Raw genomic sequence first — 17,998 nt, 5'->3', positions numbered from 1 at the left:
TTGAGCGCACAGGGCCAACTGGTGTGGTCCTCCGGCGCTGAGATGTGGACCTCAGGGCTGCCACTTGGCTGGAATAGAGAGTGTGCACTATTGCAGCTGCACTGGGTGTTGGCAGACCAACCAGATCCTACGGACTCTGGCGACGTTTCCTGCTGTCTACCCCGCTCTGAGATTTCTCGATGGTGCCAAATCACATTTTCAAATTACGAGGTCGTCAGTTCAGGACTGAGCTGTCTTCATCGGGAAGGTGGTGAATCTGTGGCATTTTCTACCCCAGAGGGCTGTAGCGGGTCAGTCGAGGGCTGTATTCAAGAAGAGAGTCTCCAACGCAGAGAGTAATATGTGGTGACCTAACCACACGGAACACACACACTGATCCTGATTATTCTGAGCTACAAACAAAAAAAAACAGCCTTTTGTTGCCGCCGCTGACTCCTGTAGGAGGGTCTCTCCCGCTAGCGCGCCAGCACCCCATAACATGGGCCGAGCTCACACCAAGCGGCTCGGATTAGCGCCCGCACAAGAGCACATCTCCCTTTGTAGCGCCACACCCTCTCGCCCCATATCCTCCCTGTAGCAGCAGCTCAGAGAAACCCCACATCACCACAGCGCCCTGCGCTCCAACCGCATCTCCACCCTCACGGGGTGTTCCGGGGGTGGGGGCGGGGCCTGCACATTTGATACATTCGTATTGTTACTTTCGAGCATGCGCACTTGCTCCACTCCAATTGTTACTTTCGCTACCAGGCCGGGGGGCGGCTCCCGAAGCCTCTGGTGCTCGGCGCTGGGGTCCTGCCGCTCGGCGCCACACCACCAGCCTTGCCCGGGTCCCTGTTCTCCTCCCTGGGCCTTTCCCTCCCTCTCCCCTCGGTAAATCTGATCGTTTCCCAAGCTCCTCGACAACGAGTGAAATAAGTTTTCGGGGTGCCTGATTGCCGGAAATTATAGCACAGTCATCCTGGCGTCCGCCTATAGTTTTAAACACAGCGGTGCTGAGTTTAGTGTGCGGTTCCATGGTGTAATGGTTAGCACTCTGGACTCTGAATCCAGCGATCCGAGTTCAAATCTCGGTGGAACCTGCTACTTTTCGCCCCGAGAGAGCTACATCCTTTCTCACAAATTAAATTATTTTATCGAGTTCTGGTGTTCTCAACGCTAGTTTATTCTTTAAAATATTGCTCCTAAACTCATGCATTAATTTCGGCTCTTTAAAGAAAAATTGCAACCAAACTATTCTTACACAACAAAATGCTGCAACAATTCAAGAGGTCAGGCAGTATCCGCGGAAAGAAAATCAGAGTCAATGTGAAGGCAATTAACCCGAATCATAGAGTTATACAGCACGGAAACAGGCCCTTCGGCCCAACTCGTCTATGCCGACCAAGTTGTCTACTTCAGCTAATCCTGTTTCCCCGAGTTTGGCCCACGTTCCTCTAAACTTTTCCTATCCACGCGCCTGTCTAAATATATTTTAAATGTTGTAATTGTACCCATCTGTACCACTTCCGCTGGCAGATTGTTCCAGATATGCACCACCCTCTGTGTGGAAAAAGTTGCCCCTCAGCTCCCTTTTAAGTCTTTCCCCTGTCACAATATTCCTTTAATTTTAGACTCCCCTAACCTGATTTATGCCCCTCATGATTTTATAAACCTCTGTTGTCACCCCCTCAGCTTCCTATGCTCCAGGGCAGAAAGTTCTACCCAATCTAGTCTCTCCTTATGGCTCTCAGTTCCAGTAACAACCTTGTGAATCTTTTTGCACCCTCTGCAGCTTAATGACATCCTTCCGCTACCCAGAGGACCAGAACTGTGCACCAACATCCCTTACAGCTGTATCATGACATCCTAATTCCTGTACTCAGTGCCCTGACCAATGAAGGCAAGCATGCCAAACACCTTCTTCAGCACCCTGTCTACCTGCATCTCCACTTCCAGGGAACTACATACTGTCTCTTAGGTCTCTCTCTCTCTGTTCTACATGACTCTCCAGGAACCCACCATTTACTTTGCAAGCCCTGCCCTGGTTTAACTTCCCAAAATGCAACACCTTGCACTTGTCTAAGTTAAAGTTCATTTGACATTCTCCAACCACTCCACAAGTTGGTTGAGATCCCCTTGTAAACTTAAGTAACCTTCATTACCATCTGCTACACCACCAATTTCATGAGCACTGATTTTCTCACCACGGATTCCATCTGACCTTCTGAGTTTTCTAGCACTTATGTGCTTTTATTTCAGATTTCCAGCATCTGCAATGTTTTGGATCATTCACAACAAACAAGATGAGGTTTTTTAATTCATATCGTAACATCCAGAAAAACCACACAGTGCACTCACACCCCCAACTCCCTCTGCATTTAATCCTATTTGTTTCAATGATTCCAAGGATCTCTCTTCCCTAGCCCTGCCCCCTTTCAGGTGTTGGCAACAATCAGAAAAATTAAAAAAGAAACTGGAGCTGCTGGAAATCTGAAACAAAAACAGAAAATGCTGGGAAAAACTCATCAGGACCCACTGTTTGTGGAAAGAGAAACGGTCAATGTTTCAGGTCTGTGACCCTTCATCAGAACTGTTGGCCTGACCCCCCCCCCCCCCCCCCCCAGCGAGAGAGGAGTGAGACCTCTCCTCTAGTCCTTCCCCACAGGACTACATTTATTCTCTTTTTTGTTTTAAGAGGTCAAGCTTCCTTTTCTAAATTACTCCCTAGATCCACACTGCATTTCAGATCGCCCACGTCCTTCATTGGTATGGATTCAGTTACTTTTCAAACATTTAATTAAGGCTCTTTTTTCCTCCAATGCCATTATGCATCTCTATTCAACCAGCCCAGCTCCTGCTCTCCTACCCATTTATATATGGTGTAACCTACACTTATAATTGTCCTTTATGCCTCAGGGACCTGGACTACCAACAGCACATATCTCAAGGCACTGGAAAAATACTATCAATGCTGTCTCTGCAAAGTCTGCTTAAATCACTGGAAGGAAAAAGTGAACTAGTGTCAGTGTCCTCTCCCAGGACAACATCTCCAGCACCGAGGCCCTGATTCCTCTCGGTCAGTTACGGTGGACAGGCCAGACTCCATGAAGCAGACACTCTGTTCCAAGCTCTGTTGTATGAAGATCATATCCACCACGTCTCTGGTTGGACAGAATCCAGGAGCAACTCTTCATCTACTAGTAGGTGGTGGTTGAAGGCACCAGGCTCCCAAAACAGACTCTCTACCCTGAGCTCTGTAATGGGAAGAGATTACCAAGCAGAAAAAAAAAATCAAGGCTGTACTCAAAGCTTCCTTGAAGTGCAACATTCCCACTGACACTCAGGAACATCTGGCCCATGACTGCTCAAAGTGGAGGAGGAGTATTCGGGAGGGAGCTCACAGATCTGACCCTTCCCATCACCAGCCCAGCAAGGTCTTGGTATGTGTTAAAGTTCTGCTGCTTCTGCCATATGATTGTGACTTTTCCTCAGGGCATCATCCGCCAGGGTCCTCCATCTCCTCCTGTAGGGCCTCAGGGACATTCCCTGCAGTTCACTCCTTGGTTTACACCATCACTGTAAAGTGCCTCACTGCACAAACCTCTCCACAAGAGAGGGCAGTTAAAGCACAGTCCAATGGAATGGAAAGTTCCACAGTAACAATACTTTGCAGCAACAGGGACAGATAGAACCTCAGCATGCAGAGACATGTAATGTTTTTACCCAGGATCTACGTAGCCCCACACAAAAGGTCCAGGACAAGGGCCACTTTGGGTCCATTTTACTCCTTTTGTCTACAGATTTGTCCACCACGTCCCTACCGACAAGATCCATTTCTGATCTCCAGATAAACTAGATGACGACTTTGGATGAACTGCTGCAGGGGGCAACAGGGCTACAACTGCTCCAGAGAGAGAGGGGGGGCAGAGAGAGAGAGAGAGAGAGAGAGAGGGGGGGGGCGCAGAGAGAGAGAGAGAGAGGGGGGCGCAGAGAGAGGGAGAGGGGGGCGCAGAGAGAGGGAGAGAGGGGCGCAGAGAGAGAGAGAGAGGGGGGCGCAGAGAGAGAGAGAGAGGGGGGGGCGCAGAGAGAGAGATAGGGGGGGGGGCACAGAGAGAGAGAGAGGGGGGGCACAGAGAGAGAGAGAGAGAGGGGGGGCGCAGAGAGAGAGAGAGAGGGGGGGGCGCAGAGAGAGAGAGAGGGGGGGGCGCAGAGAGAGAGAGAGGGGGGGCGCAGAGAGAGAGAGAGGGGGGGGCGCAGAGAGAGAGAGAGGGGGGGCGCAGAGAGAGAGAGGGGGGGGGCGCAGAGAGAGAGAGAGAGGGGGGGGCGCAGAGAGAGAGAGAGAGAGGGGGGCGCAGAGAGAGAGAGAGAGAGAGAGAGAGAGAGAGAGAGAGAGAGAGAGAGAGAGAGAGAGAGGGGGGGCGCAGAGAGAGAGAGAGGGGGGGCAGAGAGAGAGGGCGCAGAGAGAGAAGAGAGAGCACCCCACAGACTGGTTCAAAGGAAACCAACATCAAGGTAAGGCAGCACCATGAGAGGGAGGAAGGTACAAGACCACTTTCTTTTTAATTAATGTGGCTGAAAACTCAGGGCAGGAATGTGGCACCGAGGGGCTCAAGGAACAAGAATTCAAATTTGTTAATTAAAATCCATTCAGGTGTGAATTTTACATTATTTACTTCTGATGAATTTCTCACACGTTGGGAGAGTGAAAGGGGCCAGCAGTGGGAATAGTTGTCAAGTAGCTCAGTGAGACATGGAGGGACAGTAGGTTTCATTAGATTCCCACTCCCAATATCTTAGCCTTGAATGCCCTTCTCCATCTGGCCCAACTGGGGCTTGATGCTTCCCCGTCTCTCTCCAGCCACTAGTTGTTTATAGTTTTCTGGGCTGAATATGTAACAGGGGGTGGGGGAATTCTCGTTGACAGAACCTCATCCTCCCCAAGTACCTTTGGACTATTTACAACCACTTGGGAGAGAAGTGAGTTGTGCTCTGTGAATCTTTAACCCATATCATCAAAAGAAATTAACTGGTCAACAGCAAATTCAACAACTTCAGGTAAGTTGCTTTCTCTGTATCAGATCTAATCAGTTCTGCTCTAGATCACTGACCTAAAACATTAACCGTTTCTCTCCCTCTGTTGACTCTCCCTGATCTGCGGGGCACTTCCTACACCTCTGATCAACATTTCACAGCTTTTACATGTTCCTTTGTGCTCTCTCCCTCTATTTGCTCTTATTAACTAAATAACTTCATCAGCAGCTTATAACCGTGGGAACTCTGGTCTCACCCTATCAGAAACATTCCCTTTGTCGCGTCCATCCCTCCCTCACCCTTTCTGCGACTTCAAACTAACTTGTTTTCACTTTTATACAACAGAGAATACCAGAAACACTCCACAGGTCAGTTAACTCTGTTCCTCTCTCCACAGGCGCTGCCTGACCTGCTGAGCATTTCCTGTTTTTATTTCAGATTTTCAGCATCTGCACTTCTTGTGATTTTCATCAACCTGTCACCATCTCATTGCTGTCAGTGGGCCTTGATGCAAGTGAACTGTTGGTTGTGTTTGCCCATCAATGGCTCCATCTCAATTGCCATCAAGAGTGTTGAGAAGCTCAGAGCTCCCACAAAACATGCAAGCTATCTCCAGCAATATTAAATGAATCTCAGATAAGATTCAACCTCAAAAGCACAGTCAGGTAAGGCTGAGAAATGTGAGCATCTCTAATGGGCTTCACAAAATTTCTTCAAACCAAGGTAAAGTACAATGCCAGCTGTGGTCCTTATCTCTAGATGAGGAGATTTTGGGTTGAAGTCCAGAGACATCAGCACAAACACTAGGCTGGCAAGCCAGAAGTTTCACCAGCCAGGACATCCCAGCAGCATGCCCAGCTGGGACTCCAGGTTGGAAGGTGACCAGGGCAGCAGCTCAGTGAACTGGCGAACTTCAGACCACTGGCTTATGGGAACGAACAGTCTCCCAGCTTCCCAAGTGATCCAGCTCTAAGATATTCCAGCACATCTGGACAGCTGCATGGTGAGAAGTCGCTAGCTGGGTCAGACCCTGGGAAGGAACAGGGTTCCCGGCTCAGTCTGGGATACGGATTTGGAAGTGGAACTGCCTTTAATCTGACTATTTTACTTTAACCAATGAATAAAAAGAACCACAACAATGCATTAACCAGCACTTTTTGGAAAATTGTAAGTGCTCAGATCCTAAAATTCCCACTAATTTAGACATGTCTGGCTCCTGGGACAAGCTTCCTTCTCACAGTTAGCATAAAATCAGAAACAATAAAGTTGTATGATCACTCATGGTTATAAGAGAATGATCAGAGGTTTTAGATAAGCTGCAGATACTGAGAAATTGAAATAAAATCCATTGGTGTTGAAGGGTCTTGGACCTGAAGCATTCTCTTCTCTCTCCATGGATGCTGCCTGACCTGCTGAGTGTTTCCAGCATTTTCTCCATTTATGACAGAGGCTATAATTCCTTTCAAAAGCAGTTCCTGTCTATAAACACAAAACAGGCCGTCCTATCTTGGTTGATTAGACTGAGACTAAGGGAACAAAGCAAGGTGAATTTCAGGAGATGTACAATGACTCTATGCCTTTCCTTTCCTCACAAAGTGTTAGGTGGTGTTAGAATATTTCTACTTGCAGTTTTGATGATTTGAGAACCAGTGCTATACTGTCTGTGAAGACAGTGTCTGTGAATATAGGCACTCAGCAATTCACAATAATTCATACCTTATGTTGTTACTTTGTGAAGTGGTTTTAAAATTGTTAGGTGCCAATGACATTAACACAAAATAATAGGGAATTCAGGTGTTGGGCATTAGCTGTGAAGTTGGAAATCCTCTCTCTGCTGATGGAAAAAAAAGACGCTAGAAATCTGAAAAACTTAGAAAATGCTGGAAACACTCAGTGGAACAGGCAGGAGGAACTGGGAATGAGAAAAACAAGTTGGTGTTATGTTTCATTGGGACTTTGGGAGCTGGAGTACCTAAAGTGAAGAAGTTCTGTTGAGGGTGTATGGGGCTTTGGAGACACCATTTGGAGTAGTGCACACAGATTTGGTCTTTCCCAAATGTACCATTAGATTTCTTAACAGACTAGAAGACCGTGTGTGAACATCTAGGGGGAGAAAAAAAACATCTCAAAATCATGACTGAAGCAGTTACAGCCAATTTTCCAAAGCGTTGTAACAATTTGTACACAACAAGATCCCATGAAGAGCAATGTGTTGATAAACAGATAACCTCATCATCAGGGCAGTAATTCCGATAATGCAACATGCCTTCAGAGCTATACCATACTCAAGTTCGGGAGCAAGACTTGAACCCAGATCTCCCCGACTCAAGCAAGCAACTTTCAAATAAGCAGAGCTTAAATTTGTAATTCTTCACATAAGTAAACCTCAGATTATATTTAATCCTTTGTGATGCAGAGCTGTGAAGTTAAGGATAACATTTGATTTAACATTTGCAGAAAAGGTGACACAGATTTAAGTACAGCTTTTTAACACTAACATTGGAGAAGAGTGGATGCCCGGATGTGCCCAGTCCAGCTCTGATGGACATGGTTTCATCCTGAAATAAATCACTTTTGTGATCTAACTTCCGACAAAATCTATTTCTTCATGATAGCACCAAAAAAAAAATCAGAAGCTAATGGATCCAATTTCTAGGTTAGAATGAAGCCACAATAGAATAACTAATGTGCTGTCACTGGTATAATACAGATCCACCACATAGTGGAAGAGGGTAGCAAAATCTACAAGCTAATTACAGTACATGGCAAGAACTACAAAGTAGCAATGCTGGTGGACTTCAATTATCATAATATAGACCAGGATAACAAAAATGTGAGGAATTCCTGCTCTGGGTACAAGAATTTTCTTATATCGATCCCAGTGCAATAGGGATGCTGTGTTAAATTTAGAGTAGAGCAGATATGGCAGGGTTCAGTGGGAAAGGGTTTGCAGAACACTGGTCACAATACTGTACCAGGTTTATGGCAGTCCTGGATGGGAACAAGGTACAAACAAGTGTATAAATGCATAACAGCAATAGGGTTCTCTCCAGCTACATTGGATTGAAAATTCGTAGGCAAAGCAGTAATTGAACAATTAGATTCCTTCATAGAGAATTGGTTAGAAAGGCAGTCCAAGCTGAATGAATGATTTATAATGAGATAGAGTTAAAGATAATTCTATGATTCATTGTTAATGGATTAAACCAAATATGTGTAGTGTTAAAAGAGACCCAAATGAGGCAGAACAAATATGGGGAATAAACAATTTTCATAAAAGGGAACTCTGAAAATCTCTTTATAAACTTTAGTAGTAAAAGGGCAAAGTAAACGAGGAACCAAAAGATTGAGGCATATTTGGGGGTAGGTAATTTGCATCCACACTCTTCAGAGGATACAACCCATAGAGGTGATAACAGCACAGGATAGGATAAATAGATGATACCACTCAATGTACAAAATGACAGATTCTTCATTAGAGGGAAGGGAAATTGTGGAAACTTATGATTATTTTCCAGTCCTTTTCTACAAGACCAGTGCCCAAAGACCACAAATAGTACACCTGCTGTTTTCTTTTAAAAGGGGGACAGACAAACTTGGCAACAAATGAGCCTGTTGTCGGCAGTGAGAAACTGTTCAAGAGTGAATAGGCAGTAGGAAGGGCATGAGCTGATAAGGTCAAAGGTTTGTTAAAGACAAATTGTGTGGCCGATGTGCAAGCTCTTTGAAGGAGTTGTCAAGGGTGGTGCAGTTGATATTGTGCACATGAGAGGTAGTTGACACACAACCATGTAATTACTTGTTGGTAAAAGTAAAGCCAATCTGATTAAAGGGAAAGTGGTAGTGTGGGTAAAAAATCTCAAAGAAAGCAAAATGTAGCAGAGAACAATTTTGGTTTCAAACAGCATGAATTGTGCAAAGCCCATGGTTCAGTTGGTAGCATTCTTGGCTCGAGTTAGAAGGTTGCGAGTTCAAATCCCACTCCAGAGATTTAAAATCTGGGTTGATGGCTCAGTGCAGTACTGAGTGCTTCATTCCGAAGTTGCCATCTAATGAATGAAATGCTACCCTTCTTAGTTTCTATTGCCACACATACACAGCCAGCTTTCTCCGTTCCAGCATCCCCTTTAACTGTACAATTTACTTCATTTCTTTTCTTTTTCCAACCAAATGCATCACCTCATACCTGTGTCAAATTAATCTGCTATGTTTGCCCATTTCACCGTGTCTTTCTATTCTATTCATTTCTTGTTTACTCTTCAAAGTTTATGTTAGCTGCAAACAAGTTCAAAGTTTATAATGGCCTGGATATGCATGGGCAACATGGCCCACTTATTCCTCTCAGAAACAATTAAAAATATTGCACATGCATTTTTGTAATACCTTTCACATCCTTTTCAGAACTTTGCAGAGTGCTTTAAGGCAGTGAAACATTGAGGCCACAGCAAGAGACCACAGAGGGTAATAGGAAAATGACCAGATACAGGCCAGCTCCAGATCATGAATGGTTTCTTTTTTCACAAATGATTTTGTCTGTATGTTGGAAAATACACAAAAGTTTGCTCAATATGGTAACTATACCTCCACACTATTGTGACAACTGGCATCAAAAGCACACGAGACTGGTATGAAAGAACAATTACTAAAAGTGGAGAGAGGAAACTAGCTCTGCTGTTTGTAGGAACGAATGTATGTACATGTTGGACTTTTAAATTTAATATTATGGGAGCTCATTCGTAGGCGGTGTCCATGGGTTGGGCATTCACAACCTGGGGATGGCCTATATTCTGTTCTCGTTGAAGTTCAGAGACAAATATTGGCCAGGACAACTCTCCCAGCTCCATCCACTTGAGGGGGAAAATTAGGGTTCAGTTTATCATCATTTGATATTCTCCTCAGTACGATATCACATCAGGACTGTTGTGCAGTGTCAGTCTAGATGATGTAGTTAGGATATAGAAATACAGTTTCTAATGGCTGATGGAATCTTGAAATCTTGTACCGCAAGAGTACAAGACAGAACAAAGGAGGAACTTCAACCACATGAAGGACTGGGAGGTTGTGTATGGCCCTGCTGGGGTTTGTGATCAATGTAGACGTCTTAGATAGTGAAGGAAAGATTATTAAAGGATACAAGATTAAGATCGTCACCTAACCAAAAGATAAACACATTCATGGGGCATGTTCCAGACATCACTGACCACTGCTTCATTCAGCAAATTCCCAGGCAGTATTCTGCTGGAAGGCTGATCCCAGATCAGCATAGCTCAGAGCAGAGGGGCAAAGCCAAGGGCCTCTCCCAGTGTTACCTGGCTGTGCTTGTAGAAAGCCTGCCAGCGAGGCTATGCCTTCAGGATCACTATTACTGAAACTGAATGAACGTGAAGGTTTCTACATTCAAATACCCAGGAAGTGTCAATGAATTAAAATACTAAGAAGTCACACACACTAACAGACTTAAAAAACAGGAACATAAAATGCTGAAAACACTCAGCAGGTCAGGCAGCATTTCTAGAAAGAGGAATTAACATTTCAGGACAAAGACCCTTCATCGGGACCTGGTGAGAGTTTCCAGCACTGTTTTTACTTCAGATTTCCAGCATTTGATTTTGAATTAAAACAGGTCTACTTACCATTTTTCCAGCATCTGTTCCTTTCCAATGCACACATACACTATGTTTAACCTAATGTAGGCTCAGCATGTGGACTTCCAAGCCTGAGAGCTAGGAAATCTGTGGAAGTCTGCACTGCCCTGCAGGAGGAGCTCACCAGCAGAGTGCAGAGGCGGCAGCAGCAGAGTATAGAGTGCTGCTGCTGGCTTTAGTCTGTCACTAGACTTCAGGGTGCATTTAGAGACGCAACTACATTTGACAGAAGTGCGGGAACCCTGGTGGAAAATCTCCACTATATCTTTTGGACCAAATGAGCCATTTCAATAACAAGTTCTAGGCATGGTGAGACATTGTGTGACCAACCCATTGCATAGCACCAGTGGCTCCATCAACTGAGAAACAAGTTTTCTTAATATCCTTCTAGAAAGAAACAAAACTTTGCTGCAATCTTATTTCATTGCAAGAGCTTTGGTGTAAAACAAATGCTCAAGCTCTTCTAGAGAAAACAAAACCAAAACGATAGAAAATTAAGGCATAATACGAATTCCATCACAAGCAAAGATGCAGGTCAACAACCTGACCACCTTTGACACTTTAATAATCACAGAAATTCATGGTCTGGTCACTTATTGTCTCCAGAGAAAATGCAGACAAATTGCTATAACATGTATATAAAGTTGCTTCGTGCACCATTCTAAGTATCAGCTAAATAATCAGAATTACTTCCCTGTGGAGCATAAATCCAGCCCTGGAAACTCCCAAAGCTATCAAGAAATATTGAGTCGATGGCCAGGTTTGAATCCGAAAAGTATAAGACTGATTTATAATTGGCTCCTGAACTAATCCTGGTTGGGACTATGACAAAATTGGTTTGAAGTTTTTGCATCAGAAAGTCCAGTCTACCCTGTTGGTCACTTCAATCAAGTTATTGACAAACTTCTTATACTACTGGTAAAATGATACTAGACCTCCATGACTGACCAAGCTAAAACATGGATGCAAAGTTTTGGAAGTCATTATAGGTATTAAATAAATTAAGCTTAAAATCTTGCAACCAGATCATCAGAGAGAAGTACTGATCAGCAGCATCAGGTTATCCTCTGGTGATTTATAGAAGTATTGATCTTAAAATCAAAGTTTTAAAGCACAGGTCACCTGACCTTCTACACCAGTACCACACATGCAGAACAGCAATCCAATCAGTCCCACTTTCCCTAAAACTCTGGTTTTCTTTTGAGAAATAAATTGCTCTTCCTGTTGTGTATCCCACTGCAACAACATTGGAATTCTATTTATTTCCACAGGCTTGTGTGGTGCAATAATAGTGATTCCACGATTATATCATGAAAAATTCCAATGGCACGCACAATTCTGCATGGGATCAACATCAGAATACACTCTGTACAAACTTAAGTGAGATCACAATCTCAGTGTGTGGGGAAAAATATTGTTTGGTGGATAGTATAACAAGCTGTGCTTTTATACCAATATTAAATTTTTAGAATCATAGTTCATTTTCATAACATTGTTAAATAATACATAAAGCAGAACAAGTTCTTCTCCATCTGTACATTCTTAAAAGGTCTTTGTTTGTATCCGGAAGGAAGTTTTGTGTGCATGCACACACAATACTGCTGGTTTTGAAGGGGTTGCATTCCCTTCCAGGGAATAGCCAACCTATATGACGATCTTGGTAACACAGACACGAGAGACTGCAAATGCTGGACATCTGGAGCAACGCACACAAAATGCTGGAGGAACTCAGCAGGTCAGGCAGCATCTATGGAGGGAAATGAACAGTTGATGTTTCGGGCCAAGATGCTCACGACTGTCAATCTTGGCAAGTTTGAAAAGACTACAATTAAGCATCATAATACTTTCCTATATATTCACAATGAGGTACTGAACTCAAATTCTCTACACAAAGCATGCTGTTGGTCAGCGTTTAGCAGCCGTGACAGGGAAGAGAAAGGCATCATCACTAGAGTATTGCTTTGCAAGTGTTTTATCACAATGGCCACTCTGCTGGATTGCATCCTAGAGGATGTTTGCTTGTACAATAAAAAATTTACACTTCAAAGATCCTCCTAGACAATATCCCAGGTTCTGTAACTGGTTCACTACAATATCTACAGGTCAGGGTGTTAATAATTTCAGGACAATTAAGATAAATTGAAGGTGCTTTCCCCTTCTCCTTTTACACTCTAATAAACATTCATTTCAGACCAAATTCAATGCTGAATTATCAGTAAAAGTGTTCTAATTGGCAACAGGACCTGTTAGTTAGAAACCACACACAGGCCAAAGTTGTGCAATAAATTTGGGAGTGAAGTGTCGATAGAGGCATCAACAATGGACTGGTGATAATTATCAAACAAGATACAACATTTAAAATGAAACCTCATTTTGTTTCAAAAATTTATAAATAACCAACAGCTGGTGGAAACCAAACCATATCCTCCTGAAGACCATCATTAGCTTTAATATTTTGACTCAATGGTGGGATACTTTAGAAATGAACAAATCCATTAACATCTGTTGCTTTAAGCCTGCAATTGAGGTTTCCACTGCTTCATACAAGATTCACACTGGCCCCTCCCCACACCCCCTTCACTGCAAGGGCCTCACATCTACAGTGACCCTATTCAATCCTGACCTCTTGTGCTGTGTGGCATCAGTTCTCTGATTTCCTCCCACAAACCACAGACATGTGGATTGGGTTAATTGGCTACTGTAAATTGCCCCTAGCATGTAGGTAGAAATGTGGGAATAGAATTTTTTAAAATGGGATTATTGTAAAGGGGTTCTCGATGGTTGGCATGGATTCAGTGACTGATGGGCGTGTTTCAATGTGTACGACTCAACAGTACATTGAAAGAAAGCAATACTGATACCATCACTTGATTATATCAGGTTGCTTTGGTCATCAGCAATTTAATTAGGGGCATCAATTCAAGCTTACTAACTGTTCTGACACACTCCTCCCTTCAACTCCATAATCACTGATAGTAATCAATATTTCAATAAAGTTGCTGCATTTATATAGCATTTCCATCATCCCTTCAATTCTTTAAGTTCTTCAGAACAAATGGATTCATTTTTAACATCACTGTGGCACAGAATAGAACCAAGAACAACAGATGGATGACTGACAGATCATGTTTGTTGGTGATGTAGGCAGAGGGAAACTACCTTCTCCTCTGGCATCTTTTATATTCCTTTGACACAATGTCTCCTAAGCTAGCATCTCCAGTGACACAGCAACCCCTCCATACAGCATCATCCTGATTATGTATTGGTCACTTTGGATTTGAATTCTCAACTCCACTTGAGATAAGTGAACTATTAACAACTGTTTAATTTTTCTATCTGGTCCTCTTGCCAAAGCTGTAAAGCAATTTTCTAGTTTAAAAACTGTCAATTCAAACCTTTTTCTCCCTTAAACCTAGGTGGGACAACTTTAAAAAAAAAGTGAATAAATCTACTCATGAAAAGCTAAATTCTCTCTCAACACTGCTTTCAGGGCATGGAATAAGTGGAGAAATGCCAGCTGGGGAGGTTTTTATTAAAGTATCTCCATTCTGTGTCCTCAGCCCCCGTGATCACTCAAAAGGATTTGCAGATCACCCGACAAGTGCTTGCTATCCACCGGCAAAGCCATGCAATGAATAATCTGCAAATCCTGACCACCAAAAGAAAATACAATTTTATTTTTCTTTCTCCTGAGAAGCACCAAAGTATGCAGAGAGCATCCATTAAAAACAGGCAGTGTCGCTGTTGCACACAGTTTATTCAACAATATGGTAAATAAGAAAGAAATCAATTTTAGCACTCTATACAGTGATCCAAAGTTCATATTTATAAGTAATTATCAATAAATTGCATGATTTACACGTTTCTGGATAGGTTTTTTTCTCTTTTTCTGCTTGCCCATTTTCAAGTTTTACACAGAACTCTGAAAGAGGAAAAACCAAGGGATGTGTTCAATAAAATCAGCCACACAGTCTTTTTAAAGGATCCTTCGATAGTCTCACCAAAAAAATAAAATAAAAAGTAAAATGTCACCATTAAACTGAAAAACCCCACAATATTCTACATCCGCAGGACGTTTGGCAGCTGCCAGTTTGTGCAATAGTCTTTCGTTCTACCTGTACAAATTATTAATACTTTGAAATTTCTGTTCAAACCCTTGTATAGAAATGAAAAAAAATTAAGGGAAGAAGGGGATACACAAGAGGTATGGTAATCCACTGCTGTCAAAAAAGAACAGATGTATACAGAAACAGAGGCTGTATTTTTTTCTGTGAAATGCTTTGCATTAATGGACAAATGTTTACAAGATTTTTTGAAGTTAGAAAATAAAAATATGAATTCAACTCTCCTTTTCTTAAAAAAAAAGTAGGTATGGGCAACCTGCAATTGAAATAACAGAATAGGAAAACAAAAAACAAAAAAGGACTGGCCATCGACCAGTGTTAACAAAAAATATATTCTTTGTATAATATCATCCCTCAGTTTTTTTTTCTCAATAAATTGCAGTTTGTTGAATTCTGGGACAATTGTCCTCCCTAGAAATTTCAAAATTGTTTTTCAGTACAAAAACCCTAAGTAAAGACGAAAAATGAGAATTTGCTCCCAAAATGCTACAAGATGTCTAGTGTATTGTGATTAATGTTTGTGCCTGTTAAGTCCGGGTTGTCAGAACCCAAGCCAAGGTCACTGGCGGCACCATGTAAGCCTGCCATTCCAGGGTTAGCAAGTTGAGAAAGCATTGCACTCTGGTCCGGAGCAGTAAAATGTCCTTGATCCATTGGATTTGCCTGGGCAGCTACCATTCCCGGATGTGGGGAGTTAGTCTGTGGCGACACGTGATGTGGAGATGGTTGAGGTTGCATCCTGGGTGAGGGGCTGGAATGAGGTGGTTGGGACTGCGGGCGTGGTGAAGGCACGGGCTGCGGAGACCGTACCTGGTTGCTGAGAGAGGATGGGTGCTGGCCCTGGAGGTGAGGCGACTGGGCCTGACCAGGGAGCATGTGCTGCTGCGGACTCATGGAGTTGGACTGGGCTGGTGAACCCATCTGCTGTTGCTGGAGAATTCGCTGCTGGAGGGCCTGATGGAGACTAGAAGTGCCCTCTGCCCCCATTCCTGCTTGCGGAAGTTGGCTCATCTGTCCCATGGGCTGCCCCACTTGCCCCATGGTTCCCTGCTGCATGGGCATATGATGCTGTATCCTCTGCTGCTGCTGCTGCTGTTGCATGGGGTAACCAGATCCTTGAGGCTGTTGGAACTGATTAGCCATACCAGCAGCCATGCCAGGGTTTGACTGCTGCTGCTGTTGCTGCTGCTTCTGCTGCTGTTGATGTTGCAAGAGCTGTCTTCGCATCAAAAGCTCCCGGAATTGGGAATTCATACTGGGATGGCTCATGTTCATGGACTGTCCTTGTGCATTTATCCCACCCATGCTTTGCTGCTGCTGCTGCTGCTGCTGCAGTGGCTGCTGAGGCATGCTGGGCCGCTGAACTGCAGACTGCATGGGGCTCATGTTCTGCATGCCTGGGTTGCCATGAATGCCTTGCTGTCCCTGAAGAGCCGGCTGAGCCTGCATCCCTGGCTGGGGCTGCATCCCTGGCTGCCCCTGCATACCTGCCTGACCCTGACTTCCTTGATACCTGGCTGCCCTCTGCTTGATGAAAGCGGCCATAAGCTGGGGATTGGAGCGGAGAATAGCGAGCACTTGCTGTTGCTGCATAGGGGAGCTCGGAGACCTGAGAGTCCGCAGTAAGTCCTGCAGGGCTCCTTGGGGAATGGCACCTCGATTGGGCTGAGGCACTCCTGATGTAACTTGGCACATGGGTGGCGGCGGCTGGGGTTGCATGTTCATTTGCAGGGCTTGTTGGGTCATCTGCATGACTGGTCTTTGCATTCCTTGTGGATGCTGCTGACTCTGGGCCATTCCAGCTTGGCCCCACGGTGCCTGCTGCATGCTGGCTGGTCCCATTCCCTGATCTGTATGAGTGGGGCCTCTCTGTGACTGCTGTGGGTTCATGCTCATTCCAGGCATTTGATTCATGGGCGCAATATGAGGATTCATTACTCCAGGCCGCTGGAAAGGTTGCTGCTGTGCCATCAAACGCTGAGCATCAGCTGCTCTCTGAATCTGCAAGGCCATTTCCACTGCAGCTGCTGGTGGTGGATGTTGAACAGGTGGTGTAGCTTGAGTTGCAGTTGCTGCCTGACCAGTTGGCTTGCCTTGAGGTATAGGGGCTTGTGGTTGACTTCTTGCCATGTTGTTGTAGGAAGGCATGTTAGATGGGGGCGGAGGCTGGGGTTGGGGCGGAGGCTGGGGCTGTGGTGGAGCTGGGGGTTGAGGTTGAGGTGTCTGTGGGGTGCTCGGCTGCTGTCCTGTTGGAGTAGTGGGAGCAGTGCCACTTGGAGATGGGAGGCTTTGCTGTCCGACACCGCCTCGCTGCATTGTGGCCATCCTCCTGCGTAGCATCTGGGCTTGTTGTAGACGGTGTTGTAGCTGCTGCTGACGAAGCTTGTGCTTGATGTTGAGACAAAACGGCACAGGGCACTTGGTCTCTTGGCAGTGCTTGGCATGGTAGCAACAGAGCGCGATAAGCTGCTTGCAGATTGGACAGCCGCCATTGGTCTTGCGTTTGCATCCCTTGGTGTGCTGGACCACCCTCTTCATCTTCTGGCAGGAAGGCAAAGAACAGTTGGCATTGCGGCACTGGCAGGCATGGACCAGTGACTGAATGCAACGCTGTATGCTCAGGCGCCTTGAATCTCCAGTGCTAGCTTCTGAACCTTGCGAGTTGCTCTCGTCATCCAGGCCAAGGCCTAGCTTCTCCATCTTGTGTTCATGTCCTTTAGTGTTAAAGCAGTTGACACAGAGGTCATAATCCTAGGGCAAAAAAAAACAAAGTTAGTTCAATAACTCTTGTACCTTAACTGCTACATGGTTATCCAAGTGCATAAAGACAGTAATTCTCAAATTATAACCTGAAAACTTTCCTAACATTGGGACAGGATGATGGTGCGTGAATTTAATTTGTGTAACACTGAATTTGGAAGGTTTAATGGTTAATTATACTTAAAATGAAAAATGATTCACGAGGGGATACACAGAGAACTTCCCCTGGTTGGGAAAATAACCAAGGAGGAATTCAGGCAAAGGGTTTGGAAGGATCACAACCTAAAAATCACAAAAAAAGGTGGAGGAAATGTGAAAGTCTCATGCCTTAAATATTGAAAGTGCTGGGTCAAGTGAAACCTCAAGATTGTGATTAAGGGGCATTAAAGGTAAATTATTAAGTAATATGGATTAATAAAGGATAAATGGAACAGAGATCCAGATCACCCATTACTTAAG

At 44.4% G+C, this 17,998-nt stretch overlaps 1 protein-coding gene and 1 non-coding gene across 2 annotated transcripts in view; one reads left to right on the top strand and one right to left on the bottom strand.

Moving 5' to 3' along the window:
* Positions 1 to 1,007: 1,007 nt before the first annotated feature.
* On the top strand, positions 1,008 to 1,079 carry trnaq-cug (transfer RNA glutamine (anticodon CUG)). The gene has a single exon. It is a non-coding gene; the product is annotated as a tRNA-Gln (tRNA).
* A 13,234-nt stretch (positions 1,080 to 14,313) lies between these two features.
* The window catches only part of LOC127585473 (histone acetyltransferase p300-like), a 102,947-nt gene continuing 99,262 nt past the window's right edge, over positions 14,314 to 17,998 (bottom strand). The window contains 1 exon segment of the mRNA XM_052042948.1: positions 14,314 to 17,530. Coding sequence (XP_051898908.1) covers positions 15,266 to 17,530 — 2,265 coding nt within the window. The 3' untranslated portion in view covers positions 14,314 to 15,265.

The sequence above is a fragment of the Pristis pectinata genome, chromosome 33 (genome assembly GCF_009764475.1).
Source record: "Pristis pectinata isolate sPriPec2 chromosome 33, sPriPec2.1.pri, whole genome shotgun sequence".
NCBI lineage: Eukaryota > Metazoa > Chordata > Chondrichthyes > Rhinopristiformes > Pristidae > Pristis > Pristis pectinata.
This window is presented reverse-complemented; position numbering and strand designations above follow the sequence as displayed.